Source organism: Ambystoma mexicanum, chromosome 6q (assembly GCF_040938575.1).
Source record: "Ambystoma mexicanum isolate Mex_15411 chromosome 6q, UKY_AmexF1_1, whole genome shotgun sequence".
Lineage (NCBI taxonomy): Eukaryota > Metazoa > Chordata > Amphibia > Caudata > Ambystomatidae > Ambystoma > Ambystoma mexicanum.
Window position 1 is genome coordinate 693,624,392 of NC_090937.1, and position 17,203 is coordinate 693,641,594.

The following is a 17,203-nucleotide window of genomic DNA, read 5'->3' on the forward strand; positions in this document are numbered from 1 at the left end:
GGCGAACGCAAGCCATTTTTTCTAAGCGCTCCATAAATAAACATTTTCATTTCAGGAGATTATTAACACATGAAAAATAACACAGAGCAGTATTTCCTAGGATGTTGCAAGCAAAGTATAAAAGGTGCACACCTTTTTAAACATACAACGCATGCTTAAATATTTTCTGCAGAATGCATTTCACTTGTTGCCCAGACGTGGACGTGGCCTAGTTGGTAAGTCTCTCGATCTGCGCTCGAATCCCGGCTTCGGCAACAAAGCAAATTAAACCCCCTGAATTTCAGTACATTCTTTTGCTAGATCTGGGGAGACCTATTTTGACGGATCTCGGATCTGGGAAAATCCAGCCCAGCACCCAGCACTGCTTGGAAGGTGGACTAGAATTGGTCAGAACATGGTTGCGTGATGGACACAATGTGCTCAGGCGTGACCTTGACGCTTGATTGACAGTTAATGTTTTGTCATAGGCGACAGCTACGCTTGCGAACTTGGGTGGTTTATATGGTTTGCTTTGCAATGTAACTGATTTATTTTCAGTGAAAAGCTATATATATAGTGAGGGGGGAAACTAATTTAAATAAAGTTAAGCTTACTGTCCATATACATTTGACTTCTAAATGTTGGGAATGCAAAGATTATGCTTTAACCTTAAACACTAACCATAAAGTAAAACCAAAATGAAGGCTAAACCTAACCTAAAATAAATTCTGCATTAATGAAAGCTTAACTCCGCCTCCTTATTGGGTTATTAATGTGTTTATCTGTTAATAGTATTTTGTTTTTTAATCTGTATACTGATGCTGTTTGGTCTGCTATGAAGAGGTTAGTAAGATTATATGTGGGGACCTTAGGAATTGGGGGTGTCTGTTTAGAGAGAATTTAATAGAAGCGTAATATGCTCACTATTCATGTATATATGATGTGCCTTCTTCCAGTGCATTGTATGTTGGTGGTGTGCAGTGTAAAGATACTATTCATGTATATATGATGTGCCTTCTTCCAGTGCATTGTATGTTGGTGGTGTGCAGTGTAAAGATACTATTCATGTATATATGATGTGCCTTCTTCCAGTGCATTGTATGTTGGTGGTGTGCAGTGTAAAGATACTATTCATGTATATATGATGTGCCTTCTTCCAGTGCATTGTATGTTGGTGGTGTGCAGTGTAAAGATACTATTCATGTATATATGATGTGCCTTCTTCCAGTGCATTGTATGTTGGTGGTGTGCAGTGTAAAGATACTATTCATGTATATATGATGTGCCTTCTTCCAGTGCATTGTATGTTGCTGGTGTGCAGTGTAAAGATACTATTCATGTATATATGATGTGCCTTCTTCCAGTGCATTGTATGTTGCTGGTGTGCAGTGTAAAGATACTATTCATGTATATATGGTGTGCCTTCTTCCAGTGCATTGTATGTTGGTGGTGTGCAGTGTAAAGATATATCGATGTGCTGGTCTCATTTGCCTACTTGTCATTTTTGTGAAGATGACTTACGGTTCCAATATTGAATTTATTAAGTGTTTAGTGTAAATGTTAGTTTTACATTTATGTTGTGCGCAATATTGTGTGTGTGTGTGTGTGTGTGAGTTGAATTCTACGCATGAAAGTTTTAAAAAATTCAAATTTCGCACGAGCATTTGAAATTTTTAATTTGGCAAGATTAGTAGGTTGAATGTGTGTGTATATGGGAAACACCATAGGTGTGGTGAGTTTAAAAAAAATGCATGAAACAACCTTCTGCCTGAAATGTAAGACATTCAGCTAACGAGCCACAGCACCAACCAGTGGCCATTCCTGGAAGTTCGGTTTCAGTTCAGGGCCACTTAGCAATGCATTGTGGGTATTCAAATTAACTGGAAAAGAATGCATTGTTTTTCTTCAAGCCGTGCTAATTTATACCTGGCTTTTTCAACTTGAGACAAACACCTCTCAAAGATGCAAACTACAACATACACATGTCTCCCTCATGAGGGATCATCATAGTGCAGCATTGATCCATGTTTAGCAAACTCCATGAATGTTTTGCTGGGTTTTAAAAGGCATGAACAATCCTTTCTTCCTGAAATGTGAGAGGAAAATTGAAAATTTCAGCTACCAACCCATACATGACACAACGCCACCCAGCAGCCATCCCTGAGAGCGTGCGCACATGTGCACACACACGCACTTTTAAAGTATGGATATATAGTTGTGTGTCTGTAGTACTTGATTTAGAAGAGTCCTCACCAACCCCTCAATGACCCTAGTAAGCATAATGGGCCCATCCTATGATATCTGTGGTCTCAATTTTCCGGCTGACTCCCCCTCCACCACCCAGTACCCATGGATGGGCCTGGTAATATGTTGAATGTACATCGTCTTATTCTAATTGCGGAGGCCATTCCCAGGCTCTGCAGTCCATAAACCAACACAATGAGGGCAGAGATTGAGATGCCCGTACAGCTCCAATGCTTTCTTCCTGGGCTGAGGTATTGTGAAAGTTAACACACTTCATATGTTTCACTTTCGTTCCACACTTCTTTTCTCCAGTGGAGGTAGCATTTTAAATTCACATTTTGTTCACAAATGTATATCGGTCCTCACAAGGAGAAATGGTTGCCAATTGTGTCCGATAGGGGTAGTAGCATATACGTATCACCGTTATATATTGCTGGGGGGCAGATAAAGCACCAAAGATTGATGACCCTGTGAGTGCTCTCAAGAAGAGACCATACTTTTGGGCATGCACATGATCATTCAGCTATGTGGATTGCAAATACTGTGCATGTTGACCTCGATGGTTACTGCGAGAGGAAGAAATAGGTGGGGAGAGTGTGTCTCCCTCGTGCTATCTCTAGCTGCCGCTGTGGCAAAAGGACAGCAAAGGGTAGTGCAATATCAGACTTCAACAAATTAGCTGTGTGGTGCCGGGTCGAGCGACATGATCGCAGTGATGCCGCGTTGAGGCTCTCCTATCAGGACTGTGCATGCCTCCACTCTGTCAGACATGCTTTCCTTCTGTTGAAGGAAAGAGGGGTGGGGGGGTGGTGTGTGTGTGTGTGTGTGTGTAAGCAAAGTGGCACTAGGTGCTATAACCTGTGTGAGGTTGAATTAGCTTCATCTTTTAGGTTCTGAATGGAATGGGAGTAGCTCTTGTCTGCAGTGAATCAAAATTACCACTGACTTTCTTACTGTCCCTTGTGACTGCAGGGCATGGAATCAGCAACAGTACCAGTTTCTGCAGCAAGCATTATTTCAGAGATGTGGGCGAGCGTTTGGGGGTGATTGGGAAAAGCATAATAGCAGTGTTATATTAGAGTTCCACAAATAAATGTATTAAATTAGCAGTTTGTTACACTGGTGATGGTGTTCAGTGAGGGGACACGTAGGTGCACTTCTGGTTATCACTGTCACACTCGTTGCTCCACCATGCTTCTCATTATTCCAGTGAAGGAAAGAATAGAGCTTTTTGTCTGTGCTCGGTGGTCTGGTGCGCTGCCACGTGTTCTTCACCGTAGGCAAGGGAGCGTGTGTTGGAATACTATAAAGTATATCACAATGCTCTGAGGGAGGACGGGAAGAAAAGATTGAATAAAGAAACAGATAGAAGATTGGTGAGCAGAAGTCCACTTGTGCGGTTAGCACTTTGAGATCATACCAATGGTATATAAGGCGCTATACAAATGCAGAATAACATAACATGGGGTGGCATGGTAAGTGGAGCTGCCACATGAGCGAGTAGGAATGATTGTTTGCTAGATTTGGGGTGAAGAGAAGGGACCAGGAACTACCTATTGCCTGCAGTAAATTAAAATGAGTGCCAACTCCATTGTTGTCCCATCGTGGAGCAGCGGTAGGAATGATACACTGTATCATTTCTGCAGTGACTGTTATTTCAGTTTGATGGGCAGAGACAGTAAAATGTCACTTTGGTGGGTGAGAGCGGTAGGTGTTTTTAGGTTTATCTTTTAAATAGCAGTAAAGCATTATTAAAAAGTGCACAATTATTTGCGGGTGGGGGGGTATTTCAATAGTAAAGGAAAAAGCAGTGCATGGATCTCAGCATTGGTAACTCGCGATTGAATACCCTGCAGTGCACCCGAATGAATGCATCTCGAGTTGCAAACTCTCTCTTCATGGACAAAGATGAAATACTGTATTGCTCAAATTCTCTGGGGATTCGTTTGGGTGGAATAGGATTTGTGGCTGTGAGCAATGTTGTGTACTCTTTCCTAAACTAATCTATCAAATTTCTTAGTTCTTCCGTAAGCTAATTTTGGCATTTCTTTGTTGCAGTTGTTAATCTCCCGGTAAGTGAAAGGTCATCCGTATAAAGCTAAAAATGGCTGGATAACTGGCTGATAATCTTCTCTGAACCCATATCTTCCCCATCACAGTCCTGACGTGTGAGGGGCAGCAGACCCCAGACACCACCTTGTGAGCAAGCATGTTTTCTCTTTTAAACTAGAGGAGAGCTCCTACCCTCACTAGGGGATGGGTATAAAGGTAGAACCCACCCCAAGACCTCTTGTCCGTTGCAAGCAAATGCTCAGTTTGAAGTGCTAACTCCTATCGCAGGGAGGACAGGCCTAAAGAGTGCGACGGTGGAGGTATGGGTCAGACTAATGAAGATTACCGGTCAGTAATTTGGATATCCCTCCAATCTTCCACGTCCCAGTCCTGACATTTGAGGTTCTAACAAGCTGAAGTGCTCAGAACCAATAAAACAAAATGCAGTTACTGCGCATATTTCATCAATTATGCAACTTAATTTGCAGAAGACGAAAGAAGCACTTCAGTTCCAAAAGAATCCTCAGAGTCTATTTGCATTGATTTTATAATGGAGGATGTATGTTGGGGTAGAAACCCAACTGGCAGTATTGCAGTGGCAATTGGCACCCACGTGCTTCCTCACAGGATGTGGCAACACTGTGGGGGATTTTACATGAATTAGCTAAAAGAAGGGTTTACTGTAACCCCAACCCACCTCTCCAATCCATCTACTGATAGTAGATGATGTAGATTTCGTACAGCCAAGGCCAGGGCCATTGAAGCGGAAGAACGCATTGTTTAAAAAGGTGCAGTACAAGTTAGGTACATCTAGACTGATCTACCAAAATTCACGAAGCTTGATGCATTTTCCTCATGTAGAGAAAGAAATAGCAATTCCTCAAAAGTGGGAACAACCAAGTGAACGTTAGGTCTAAATGCAGGACGTGTCTGAATTATTAACCCCAATTGAGAGAAGCACAATTAGGGTTCAGTTAAAAATTTCCCCCAACATTGAAGCTGATGCAGGCGTTAAGAGAAATGCCACCTTAATAGTGATTTTTCTTATGGTAGATTCAGAAAGGGGCTAAAACAGAGAACCCTTTAGTGCTTCAAAACCACGGCAAGCTTCACACCAGTAATCTCTATTCTCCAGCATGGGGTCTGGCATGGATTCACATGCTCATTCCCTGTCGTCAGGCTGGGAATCCTCGGTAAAGAAAAAAAACAGTCTCAGTTTTGTTTCTGATCTGTCTTTCTTAGTAGTAACCAATCACTGGTCTCTGGGTCATACTGCCCCAGCCAATGACTGCCCTCTCCCTAAGCCCCGCCCCTGGCAGCCATCCTCAGATTTGGTAGCACGCAAAGTGGCAGTATGACCAAGTGAAGAGCCTCATAGGAGAAGGAGGGAGGGTTCGCATGTGAATCCATGCCAGACCCATGCTGGAGAACAACAGTTACAGGTAAGTATCTTGTTCCTTCTCCAGCATGGGGTCTGGCATGGATTCACATGCTCATGAATATAAAAATACATAGCAGCACACATGCACAACCACAGGAGGTGGCAAGGCTCAACATTAAGCATTGCATAAAACTCAACATTAAGCAACTCATACCTCCTCACCAGGCTCACCTTAAGCGAACAGGCTGCGCAGCACTGCCTGGCCGACTCTGGACTCCTCCCTGGAATCCCGGTCGACGCAGTAGAATCTCGTGAAGGTGTGCGTCGACCTCCGCGTAGCAGCCCTGCAGATGTCCAGCAGGGGCACACCAGACAAGAACGCCGTGGTAGCAGCGATCGCTCTGGTCGAATGGGCTCTCGGACAGCCGAGCAACGGTCGGTTTGCCAACCGATGACAGTGCATGATGCAGCCGGAGAGCCATCTGGAAATGGAAGCCTTCGAGAGAGCCTTCCCTTGGTTCACAGGTCCAAAGTTCACAAACAACTGTGATGTCTTACGGCACCTTGGGCATGAAGGAGGGGTGCGTCATTTTCCACAGTCAAGTATGGAGGCTTGCAGGAAAGGGCCTGAATCTCTCCCGCGCGTCGTGCAGAGGTGATGGCCACAAGGAACACTATCTTCCACGACAGGAACTTCAACGGAGCCAAATGCAAGGACTCGAATGGCGGCCCCATGAGCCTGGTCAGCACCACGTTGAGCCCAAGGTTGCTCTCCAGTTCTTCTGGCTGACATCTGTTATAGTTGAGGGGTATTCCCATGCCCCTGAAGATGGTTTCATCCTGGAACCACCAGAAGAGGAAAGATATACAGTTTTCAGACTTGGGAGGGGTGTCACAAACTACACTGACTGTGTATCCCATGAACAAACGGGGTGGCTTCAGATTTCCGCCTGCCCACAAAACTGTAGGTCTGCATGCTGCCATCTCTCCTTGTTCCTGGAGACATTGGCGAGCAAACCTGGATTTAAGAATGAGCAGCGTTCTTCAATGAGGCTGCATCTTTGTGGCCTGAATTTGTGGGAGGCAAACTTTGACTGTATTGCAGTAGACTTCGATAAATTCCAGTAACTGAATTCGCTGGAGTTTCTGGGAACACCAATTGGGAAGAAATCGCCTCATTCCAGCAACACCAGGGACCAGCCACTGTTGCACTAGGCAATCAGTTGACGAGAGAGTGTGTTCTCCATTCGGAAATCTCACTGAAGTGCAGAAAAGTGAAGGGTGAAGGCCACATGTTGACCTGCCTCTTTGCCTATGAGCCTTTGCTTTGCTGTGTCCTGCTACTTGTCTGAAAGTACCCTTAATTGCTTCTTCATAGCTGCATCCTCGCCATGTATTTCTAATGCTATCTTTCTTTCACTTCTACTTCTCTTTGCTCTCCTCTGCTCAAAACCATGTCAATTCTCTCCCCATCCCTATCATCTCTTCTCCTCGACACCACCTCTTTTCTCGCTCCACTACTTTCTATTCACAAAACCTACTCCAACCTTAACTTCCATTACACATCCTCTTCTCGCATCTACCCACAACACTTCTCGATTTCTCAGACTCAAAGGTTGCTATGCTTCTACATCTCACTCGTTCTGTTGCTCTTTGGAATGCAGTCTGTCTGCAATAAAACTTCCTTTACCTCTGACTTCTTCCTTTCTCCTTCTTGACCTCATTAACCTTACTGAAACCTGCATCTCTCCCTCTTCAACCATTGCTGTCCTTCATGACCCTGCCTTCACTCACTCTCCCCACCACACTGGCAGGGGTTTGTGTGTAGGGCTGTTTTCATCCTCCAAACGTTCCCATCTCTCCTACTCCCCTATCTCCTGAAAAATTCTCCCCCATTCGAATCCACAATCACTGCCACCTATGGTGTACATATTATCTCTCTCTCTCTACCGGCCATCTAGTCTGGTAGGTCAATTCTTCGACCACATCTCCCAACTAATTAGCTCTCTCCGTCCCGATCACCACTCATTGTCATTGGTGAATTCAACCTCCCCTCTCTTTCTCCTGCTCTATCCACTGGCTTTAACTCTCTTCTACTTAACTACTCACTCTGTTCTGTCCTCTCTCCGCCCACCGATTCAAATGGAAACTCCCATGGCCTTATTCTTATCTCATCTCAATGCTTCGCTTCTATCTCCATCGCGCCTTCTCCGGCTGATCGCTCCATTGTCTTTGCCTCAATCTCCACTCCTTCCTCACTTTCCATCTACTACAACTATTATTAAGCGGCCATTCCCAGACTACATCTCCGCCCTACTCCACTTTCTCGCTCCTCCTACGCTGAACTCACCTTTCCATCCACTGAAAAAGCCTTCACTAACTTTAACACTCATCTTTATGCTCTCTTTTTCTCTCACTACTCTCTTACTACACTCCCTCCTAAAACCTTCCCTCCACGGCCCTGGATTACACCTCCGATCCGCACTATGAAAGCAACAATGCAGAAAAGGCTTAGCACTTGGCAAAGGTAAAGACAATTCTCTGATCTCCAACTCTGTCTCACTGCTCTTCAAAACTCTCGACTCCGCCAAACGTGAATTCGATCTCTCATTTTGTCTCAATCCTCCCAACCTAGGCGTCTCCAAAAATCTCTCCACTCCATTCGCTCACCTCCTAAACCCACCTCCCTTGCCCCTTCTGTAAGTGATCTTACTCTATACTTTGTGTCTAAAATTTTGATGTCACAATACCGTTGCTAATTACCTTCTTTCCCATTCTCCTGATCACTTAACCACTCCTGCCCTCCTCTCCTGCTACTATGTCTCCCTTTGCCTCCACCAAACCTGATGAGATTACTCCTCAAGTCTAACCATTCCTGTGTCCCCACTGACCCATTGTTCCGCATATTGTAGAGCACATAGCTCCCAGTGTTGCTCCACATCTTACTTCCCTCTTCAACTCCTCTCTTGACAATGCCTCTTTTCTCTCATCCAATAAAATGGCTACTATTAGCCCTCTCCTTAAGAAACTTGGTCTAGATCCTAAATGTCATGCCAACTTTCGCCCTGTCTCTATTCTATCACAGTATTCCAAAATCCTAGCAAAAGTAGTATTCAATCGACTCACTGAGTCCCTTGATACTCAAGAACCCTGTGACCCTCTTCAATTTGGCTTCCAACCTCTGCATTCTACCGAGAGAGGCTCTTTTCAATGTCAGCTACTTCGTCTCTTCCTCTCGGCATGCAAACCTTTCATCTATTCTTATTCTCCTCGACCTCTCTGCTGCCTTCGATACTGTCGACCATTCTGACCTTCTCGCTACATTATCTCTACTTGGCATCAGAGATAACGCCCTTGCCTTGGTTTTATTCAAGACAACAAGCTGGTTTGGGGCAAGTTATGATACAGCCTTTCCTCTCCACATACCCCCTTACTGTTGAATTTCCCCATGGCTCTGTCCTTGGTCCATTTCTCTTCACTCTTCATACTTTATCTCTTGGTGCCCTGATCTCCTCTTACGGCTTCTCCTATCAACTCTTCGCTGATGACACATCTTCTCCTTTCACTCCTTATCCGAAAAGGTGTCGTCAAACTGTCTCTCCACAACCAAATATTGGGCGGTGTCTCACTCGCTCAAGCTCAACTCCACTGAGACTGAAGTTCTCTACTTCCCAGCCAAACATGCTATCTCTTTCTCTCCTCCTCTTCTCTTCTGACTACCTTCCATACCCTGCCTCCACTTGTAACCTTGGTGTCATCTTCTACCCATCACACAACTTCTGGCTCTTCATCTCGAAGTCTGCCAATGCAGCCAGCTCAACCTCCTCAATATCATACAAATCTGTCATCATCTACCTTTCAATAATGCTAAACAACTAATCTCCTCCTCTGTTCTTTCTATATCTGACTACTTTGCCAGTCTCCTCTGTGGCCTTCTGAACTATGCTTTTTTTAACCTTTGGGCAGGTCCTCAACTTCGCCGTCTGCACACTTTTCAACCTTTCTCGCTTTACCTCTACCTCCTCTGCCTATTGCCAGATTGGCTATTCTCTATGAAACAAAGGGCTAAGTATTAAAAACATCTCATCTTCAAAACTATCCATAGACTTGCCCACCCTACCTATCTGCTCTTTCACTCCCTTCTGTCCTTCTTGCTTGTTAGGATCATCCTGAGCTCACATCCTTGCCATCATTCGAGCGCCCTATGCTCCCTCTCGTTTCTGCTCTCCTCACTCCCCTACTCTGGAATGCTCTTCCTCTCTGTACTGCTCCAACTCTACCACTATTTAAATCCAACCTCAAAGCTTTCCTTCTTTCTGAAGAACTTGTTTTCTATCACTCTTAGCTACTGCATCACCCTGTTTACCTCTCTCCCTACCCTTCATGGACAACCCTACAGCACTTTTCTATGCGCCTCCCCTCCATGCTTAATTGAGCACTTTCTCCACCTGTTCTCCATGCTGTTCCTATGTCATTCTGTCCTTTCCTCATTCCTGGTTTATGTTGCCACCTTCCCCTGCAACATCTGGTCTTGAAGTTGCATTCTCTCACCCCATTGTAAATGACCCATGTCCTCCACTCTGTTATCAATTGTACATTCTGTATGCGTTTTTGTGCCAGAAATGCATTGCTTTCCCTGTTATTTTTATTAATAAAAACTTGACCAGCAGCAGATAATTAACCCATTTGTCTGAAATGGAAGAGATCCATCTTGACTGGTACTAGAAAAATCATCCCACCTCCCGATTGGTTTCTATTGGAAGGGGGGGTCTGCGTGGATAGTCTGAAAGGCTGTTTGTAGTGCAGCAGTTTATGGAATGTGAAACCATGTGGGACCACTTGACCTCTGCTTCTGTTTGACTTATTTGGCATAAAGTACTTCGGAGTTTGGCGGGGGATTCTTTTCCATGAAGGATCAGGTTGATGTGGTTTGACTGGACCAAGTTGTTTTCTTCCTTTCGCCTGTTTTAGTAGTTATCCAAACTTGGATCCAAATACATTTGTACCAAAATAAAGAAGTCACAGAAAGGATGCTTTCTAGACCAAGTCAACTTTAAGGAATCTAAACTATAACTGATGAAGGGCACCCACAGTAAAATCTGATGCCAGCGCTGAAGACCTTAGTGTATCACACGCAGTGTCCAAATTCAGCAGATATTATCTTTCTACCACCATTATCCACTCGGAGCAGTCTGTGGCTGAACATGTTTAAAAAAAATCCTATACAAGGTAGTGTTACATAAGTAGAATGGTACAGGCACCAAAGTAGAAGTTGGTCATGACGCAGGCACAGTTTAGACACGCCTCCACTTTTGTGTCCGTAGATCAGAGTGCAGCAGCTACAAAAACCACTGCAGTTTTTCATGCCAGCTCTAAATGCCTCTTTGTATGCTTATGGTTTCTGTCAACGTCCTTAGATGTGCAAGGTCGCCCTGATCTGCTTTGCACAGGAGAAGGCAAAACCGTGCTCTGGAAATTGCAGACTTTTTCATTACACTTATTCTGATCATATAACTCTAGACGCAACTTTACCTACTTTTTGAAACCCCTGCTTCAAGCACAGCGGCAAACCCTCCAATACTACATTTTGGTGTGTCTGCTAAGCGGGCTGCTTTACCCTACCGTCCCTCTCTGGCCTACTCTGCAAAACCCTCCAGATGGGAAGACCAAACTTTGCACATGGACCGTTAGACAAGCTAAAATACAGGAGGTCATGGAGGGAGGGTCTCTTTATGCCCCTGGCCTAGCAAGTGGAGGTGAAGTCGAGGAGTCCACTACAGGCGGATAATTAAGAAAAGGCTTGTCCGCAACGTCTATCTGGTGGTGGATGCCCCTCAAATCGCAGGACTGGGACGAGGAGGCTTGGAGAAGGTGAGAGTGAAATTGATTAGATTGTGAGTCACTCCAGTGTTTCGTTCAAAGTTGGATCTGTAAGAAGTTGCTTGTATTCAAAGCATCAACATCTTCTTGGGTCAATTTCCTTTATTCTCTACATAGAACCCAACTCTGTACCTTCACCAGTGACTTTTTCCGACCTATTACTTTGCAGTAAAGAGAGATGACTGTGAGCCGACAAGGTTAACTGGGTTTAAATTGCAGACTGTATGGAGAGAGCCTGTGGTAGTTGTGGTTCCTCTGGTGTATATGTGTACATTTGGCCGACTGGCTTCATTGATGTGCACTGCAGTCTTGCCGCTGGAAAGTTCCAGCTGTTGCTTGAAATCACAGAAAAGAAAAATGTGACTTACATCTCCAACAAGGCTGTAGCGTGTAATGCGTGATCTACTAGGAGCACAGTACCATTGATGGTGAGCGCCAGATCTCTGTTGGTGTGCAAGGCCCTCAATGGAAGACCTTTTGTCATAATGTATCTGATGGGCTTGAAGATTTGAGGTCTAGTGCCCAATGGGGAATGCTTCTCTTCAAAGGGCTATAAGAGCAGGGCTATGCCTGCGACAGGTTCTTGAAATGTTTGCACTAAAGACTCATCTCTTAACTGTGGTGCAGACAAAGGTGGGATTGACTTTGCAGGGTGGGTTCAGGGGGCATGCCACCTCAAAATAAAAAGTATATTTGATGGGATGACTGCAGCTTAGGATTTGTCCACATTTAAGTTGATGTGCGAAACATTTGAAGGCATTTGCAGAGTTCGAAATTGCTGGGAGCTGGAACTTATTTAGCTCCTGCTTCTAGCCTACGACGCCTTAGCTTAAAAACAGTTGTCCGGAGCTACTATAGGCTTCCCTGGCCAACTGGGGCCTTCCAAAGTTTAACTTTGAGTGTTTTAGAATGTAAAAAAAGAAGAATTGGGACACATTTAGGACACATAAATATAATTGATCACATAAATAATGGCCAAAAAATGTAAACTCTGCACCGCATGTGGAAGCAGTGCGCTATGTACTCGCTCCTGATTTCCCAGCAGTGACTCCGGTCTACTGAGTGATGCCTGACACAGACGAGCTAGTTTTAGCTCCTGCACATTGAATCTCAATTTCGAACCCTGCTTTTGTGTGACTGACTATTACAATGAAACAGGCTAGCTATTGTATGCGATGATGCCATGTGCCACCGATTCGTTCCACTTATTTTTTCGCTGAAGTATGCTTTGGGATATTTTACACAAGTTTAACTGTAAACATTGGTTTTCAACAAACCAAAGCCTCATTTTTTCGTACCCAGCCCTCATTGTCGCCTTTTCCTCTTCCCCCAGGTGAACAGGAGCCGACAGTCAGCAGTGATTCTGACACCTCATTGATCATGGCAGTGGAAGTGGGACTTTCTGATGTGGAACTCTCAGCTCAGCAGGACTGTGAAGAGACGAAATCCTGAAAGCAGAAATGGCGGGCTTCCGCCACCGGTGGAAGGTCCGGGTAGGGCGGCAGAAAGTTCAGCTCTCCAGGATGTGAACCACTCCCATGTCCAGAAACCCCTGCACACTGCATCCTGGGACTTCATCAAAAGCAATAGTGTTGGATGTCTACGTTTTTGTCTGTGGCACAGTTTCATCATCCTGGCATTTCAGCTTTTTCTCTCCGAGGAAGAAGAGAGCTCCTTGCTTGCCCACACGTCCAAGAGCTGCAGAGACTGGTAGAAATATGTGACTGAAATAATAGTTTCAGGTTTTGTTTTGTACACTTATCATTTTTTTTATTATTTATAGTTTGTAATATACTGGTGGTTTTCCTGACTGAAAAGATTCGCTCCTCATTCCGCCTCCTGTTTTCCAAGGTCGCGCGGCACGAGTGAATGTCCCCATCAGTTGAAGAGCTCCCCTCAGAACCAAACATCTTGAGGTGTCTGCATGGAGCGGCTGCCAAGAAGAGCCACCTTGCTTCCTGGTGCGGTTTGGGGGAGGCGGCCTTGGTGGCAGCTTATGACTTTTATCTCTGCCAGTTGCCCCATCACATGATGATCTGAATGTACTGCGGCACGTGTCTGTCTTACATAGCAGAGCTTCCAATTGTACAACCTCATATATTTGCAAATACACAAGGGATGGCAAACACGTTGAAGGCAATTTCAATGATTTACTCTAGTTGCAAATCCCAAATAACTCCCATCCTCAGTTTGAAATGCTTCCTGGAAGTGTATACTAGGCATAACTTTAAATATTTCATGCTTTTTGTCCAACTGTAAAGTTCTCTTCTGGTCATTTTTAGAATCACATTGTGTGACCCACATGGGTATTTACTGGTATGGAGTGATTTTGGATACGGTTGTGCTAGGAAATTGTCCTTGCCTCCCATCTCAAAAATCCCTCCAGTAAGGCTTTGTTCAGAATGTGGTGGCAGATTGTTCATTTTCAAAGGCGATCACGTGGAAATGTAAGACTCCTGTGGAAATGTAAGACCACCCAAGGGCACTTGCTGGTTGCTTCACCGTTTCCATCTTTGAGTCTTTTCTAAAGCAAATCAGTGATCCATGTGATCAGTTTTCCATTTGGCAGCTTGGGGTTTGTGCCATTACTCTTTAAAACGTAAAGGGTTTTTTGATGCTTGACGGCAGCGGAACCACTGTAGGCTCTATACCTCACGGAACATTTTCAAAGGGAGTATGTCCAGACTGTCCACTGATGGCGTTGAGTACAAAACCAACGGCGCCCTGAATATGGCCCTGTACTGCAGATTAGAGTGGAGTCTCCTCTTGGGGGTGTGTGCTTGATGGTACCTGGAGAATGAGGGAAGGTGCCGTTCTTGTGAATTTAGGACATCCCCGGTGGAAATCAATCGTTGACTTTGCTTACTGTGCGCTAATGTAAACGAGTGTTGTAATGAATGAAGAGCAAATACTGTCTGGTGCTTCATCAATAGTTTTCATATTTTTGTTAATTTCACCTTAAAGGTCATGTTTTTCCTTGTCGAGATTTGTTTCCCCGTTATTGCTTCAAGCAATATCCAGGCTTCAAATACATGAAGGTTTTTACTTTACTTTTGTCCGTGTCTGTTTAATCTCTTGTCCCGTGTGTGTCCCCCTCCAGAAGCAACCACTTTTTCTGCCATTTTCACAAAATATGTGCCGCTGGTTCTAGCATTTCCTGTACCTCACTGGAGCTACATTTTGCGCTTTCTCACACCCATGTTCTACAACTTTGTAGTACTTTTGGTTATTGCAAAGCTCCATCTGTCTGTTGCTCGCATTTCTCCTTCTCACCCTTCCCGCACCATGTTTGTCTATGCTTGCTTGGGGGCCTACCAAATGTACAATTACGACCAATCCTGAAGCTCGGTTTTTTGTGTGCAAACGACCAAGGGCACATTGAGGTTGCATACTTTTGGGTACAGAGCCAATTGCGCTAATCTCCCTGTCAAAATCTTATATTTTGTATTGCTCATCAAGGTGAGGTGGGTTCTTGTTAAAACTGAGCTGGTTATGTGGGGAGTTAGTTTTTCATGAGTGACATTTTATTCTGCCTACTTTTCTGACACCACGTCGAATGTAAAAACAATGTGCATTTCCATCCATGAAGATGTTGTCTGTGCCCCATCATGCTCCGGTCCGCAAGCCAGCTGGACTGTTGCTAGCTTTTGAGAACTATTTCTTTGCTGAATCATCTAATTGCTCTGCAAGTCGTCCTCTTCCAAACTATACCCAATGAGGAGACTCCTCTGGATAGTTAAGGCATCCACCAGGTGGGGAGAACTGATGGTTCATCATGGCACAGTTAGGTTGTGAGTAATTGCAACACTGGGTAGATCATTATCACAACATTATTCCCTTACTGACTCCTCTAGGCGTGTACTTTGCTGGTGCCTAAAGTGTACGTTATTGCACATTTGGTGAGCTGTGCTTTGTCTGCATAGCTGTCACCACTAGTTCACAATGTTCCTATTTTGGTGGGCCTATTATTGACTTCTGGCGGCCTCCATTTCATTAGTTCCTTATTCATTTACAAATCTCATCACCAGACTCCCATATAAAGGTCTTTTAATAACACACCCTTGCTGTGGTGATTCACTGCCTGCCATTTTACATCTCTGCTTTTTTTCCCTACAGCTAAAATATCATTCACTGTCTCAAAGTAGAGTTTGAAATGAGATAGTTACTTGCTTATTTGGCTAAACGTATGTTAATTCCTACCCTCCCCTGCCATGGCTTGTGCAGATTTGTGGTGACTTCCAGGCTACACGCTTGATTGTTAGCCAAAGTAGGTCTGGGTCATGCTAGGCATTCCACACATGGGATGTAGCCAACTGGAAAAGTAGAGACCGGCAGTGTAGTTTCTGCATCAAAATGAAGAATGCTAAAAAATGAAAGGCAACCGTGCCCGAACTTCTGTTAGAGGAGTTTGTTTTTATTGGAATAGGTGTATTTTAAAGGAGCAGCCCTTAAGTCAGACTCTATCAAATAATTCGAGAACCTTGGGACCACATTCAGACACACTTGCATTCTTAGAGTTGATTTGACTGAAGGACTCCTTGTTGACCCTCACAATCACTTTGTCTGTGGTTGAATGGTTAAAAAAGTGCTGAGCAAATTCCTTTTCTATGTAAATTGCACAAACCTGTTTGCCCATGACACTTAGTGTTGGTTTTCTGGGACATTTGTTTTAAATGACGCACGGAACGCTGACTGGATTAAGGACTTTGAGTTTCTTCAACATTGATAACGGAGTACAATCATAATAATGTAATCGTACTTTTCCCCCAAAACAGATTCATTTTTACTGATAACTTGTTTAATGTATCCCATTGTTGAAAGGAGAAACACTACTGCCTTCAGTTCGGTTTTTAGGAGCTCTGCAATGAATATCTATCAGAAAAATTTACGTTTGGTAGATTCTTTTGGAGAATATTTGCATATTTGTTTGACATGGGCAGGGCTATTTGGGGCCGAGCTACGGCAAACTTGGATGTATGGTTCTAAGGTGGGCCTCTGCCAGGACTCACTAATGTCCCCTGGCAGCCTCGGCTGCTAGAGGACAAGGCATTTTTTCTGAAGCCTGAAGCTCTCGCTCATGTGCGAGAGCTTCAGGCTTCAGAAACAAATGCCTTTTCTCCATAGTGGTGGCATCGGCACCTGCGAGGCATCCCTTTAATCAAGCGATGCCCTTGGGCCGGTGCCACAATTATAGAAGAAAAGGTGAGGCTGCGGGAAGCAGAGGCCTTTTTTTTCAAAAGCCTGAAGCTCCCGCTTATTCGCAGCCTCACCTTTTCAGCCTTAATGGTGCTACTGATGGCGATGGTGCAGGGATCCCTTTAGCTAGAGATGCAGCGATCACCCAAGTGTGATTGCTGCATCTCTTAGCTAAAAGGATGGGTGGTGAGGGCCAGCGCCACCATTAAGGCTGAAAACGTGTGCCACTCTCCCCCGTCAGGCATCTCTTTAGGCAATACATGCAGAGATCAGCCCCCTCTCCCTCAGCGGGGTGAGGGTGCTGAGTTCTAAAAGGGGCTGCCTGTAGCCTATTAAGCCTGGGGTCGCCAAGGGGGCATGACCTAACGAGCTGCAGGCAACCCACCTGCTGTTAGGCCACGTCCCTTTGATGGCTTCCGTCTCATTTTCCCATGCCACGACATAGGTGTCTGTGCAAATAAGTGAATGGTC

General features: G+C 44.6%; 1 protein-coding gene across 1 annotated transcript in view; it reads left to right on the plus strand.

The window, feature by feature from the left end:
• RNF150 (ring finger protein 150) overlaps positions 1-14,586 on the plus strand; it is a 682,925-nt gene extending 668,339 nt beyond the window's left edge. Inside the window, exon 7 of the mRNA XM_069631193.1 lies at positions 12,870-14,586. Coding sequence (XP_069487294.1) covers positions 12,870-12,988 — 119 coding nt within the window. The 3' untranslated portion in view covers positions 12,989-14,586. The remainder of the gene's footprint in view (positions 1-12,869) is intronic.
• Positions 14,587-17,203: the final 2,617 nt, after the last annotated feature.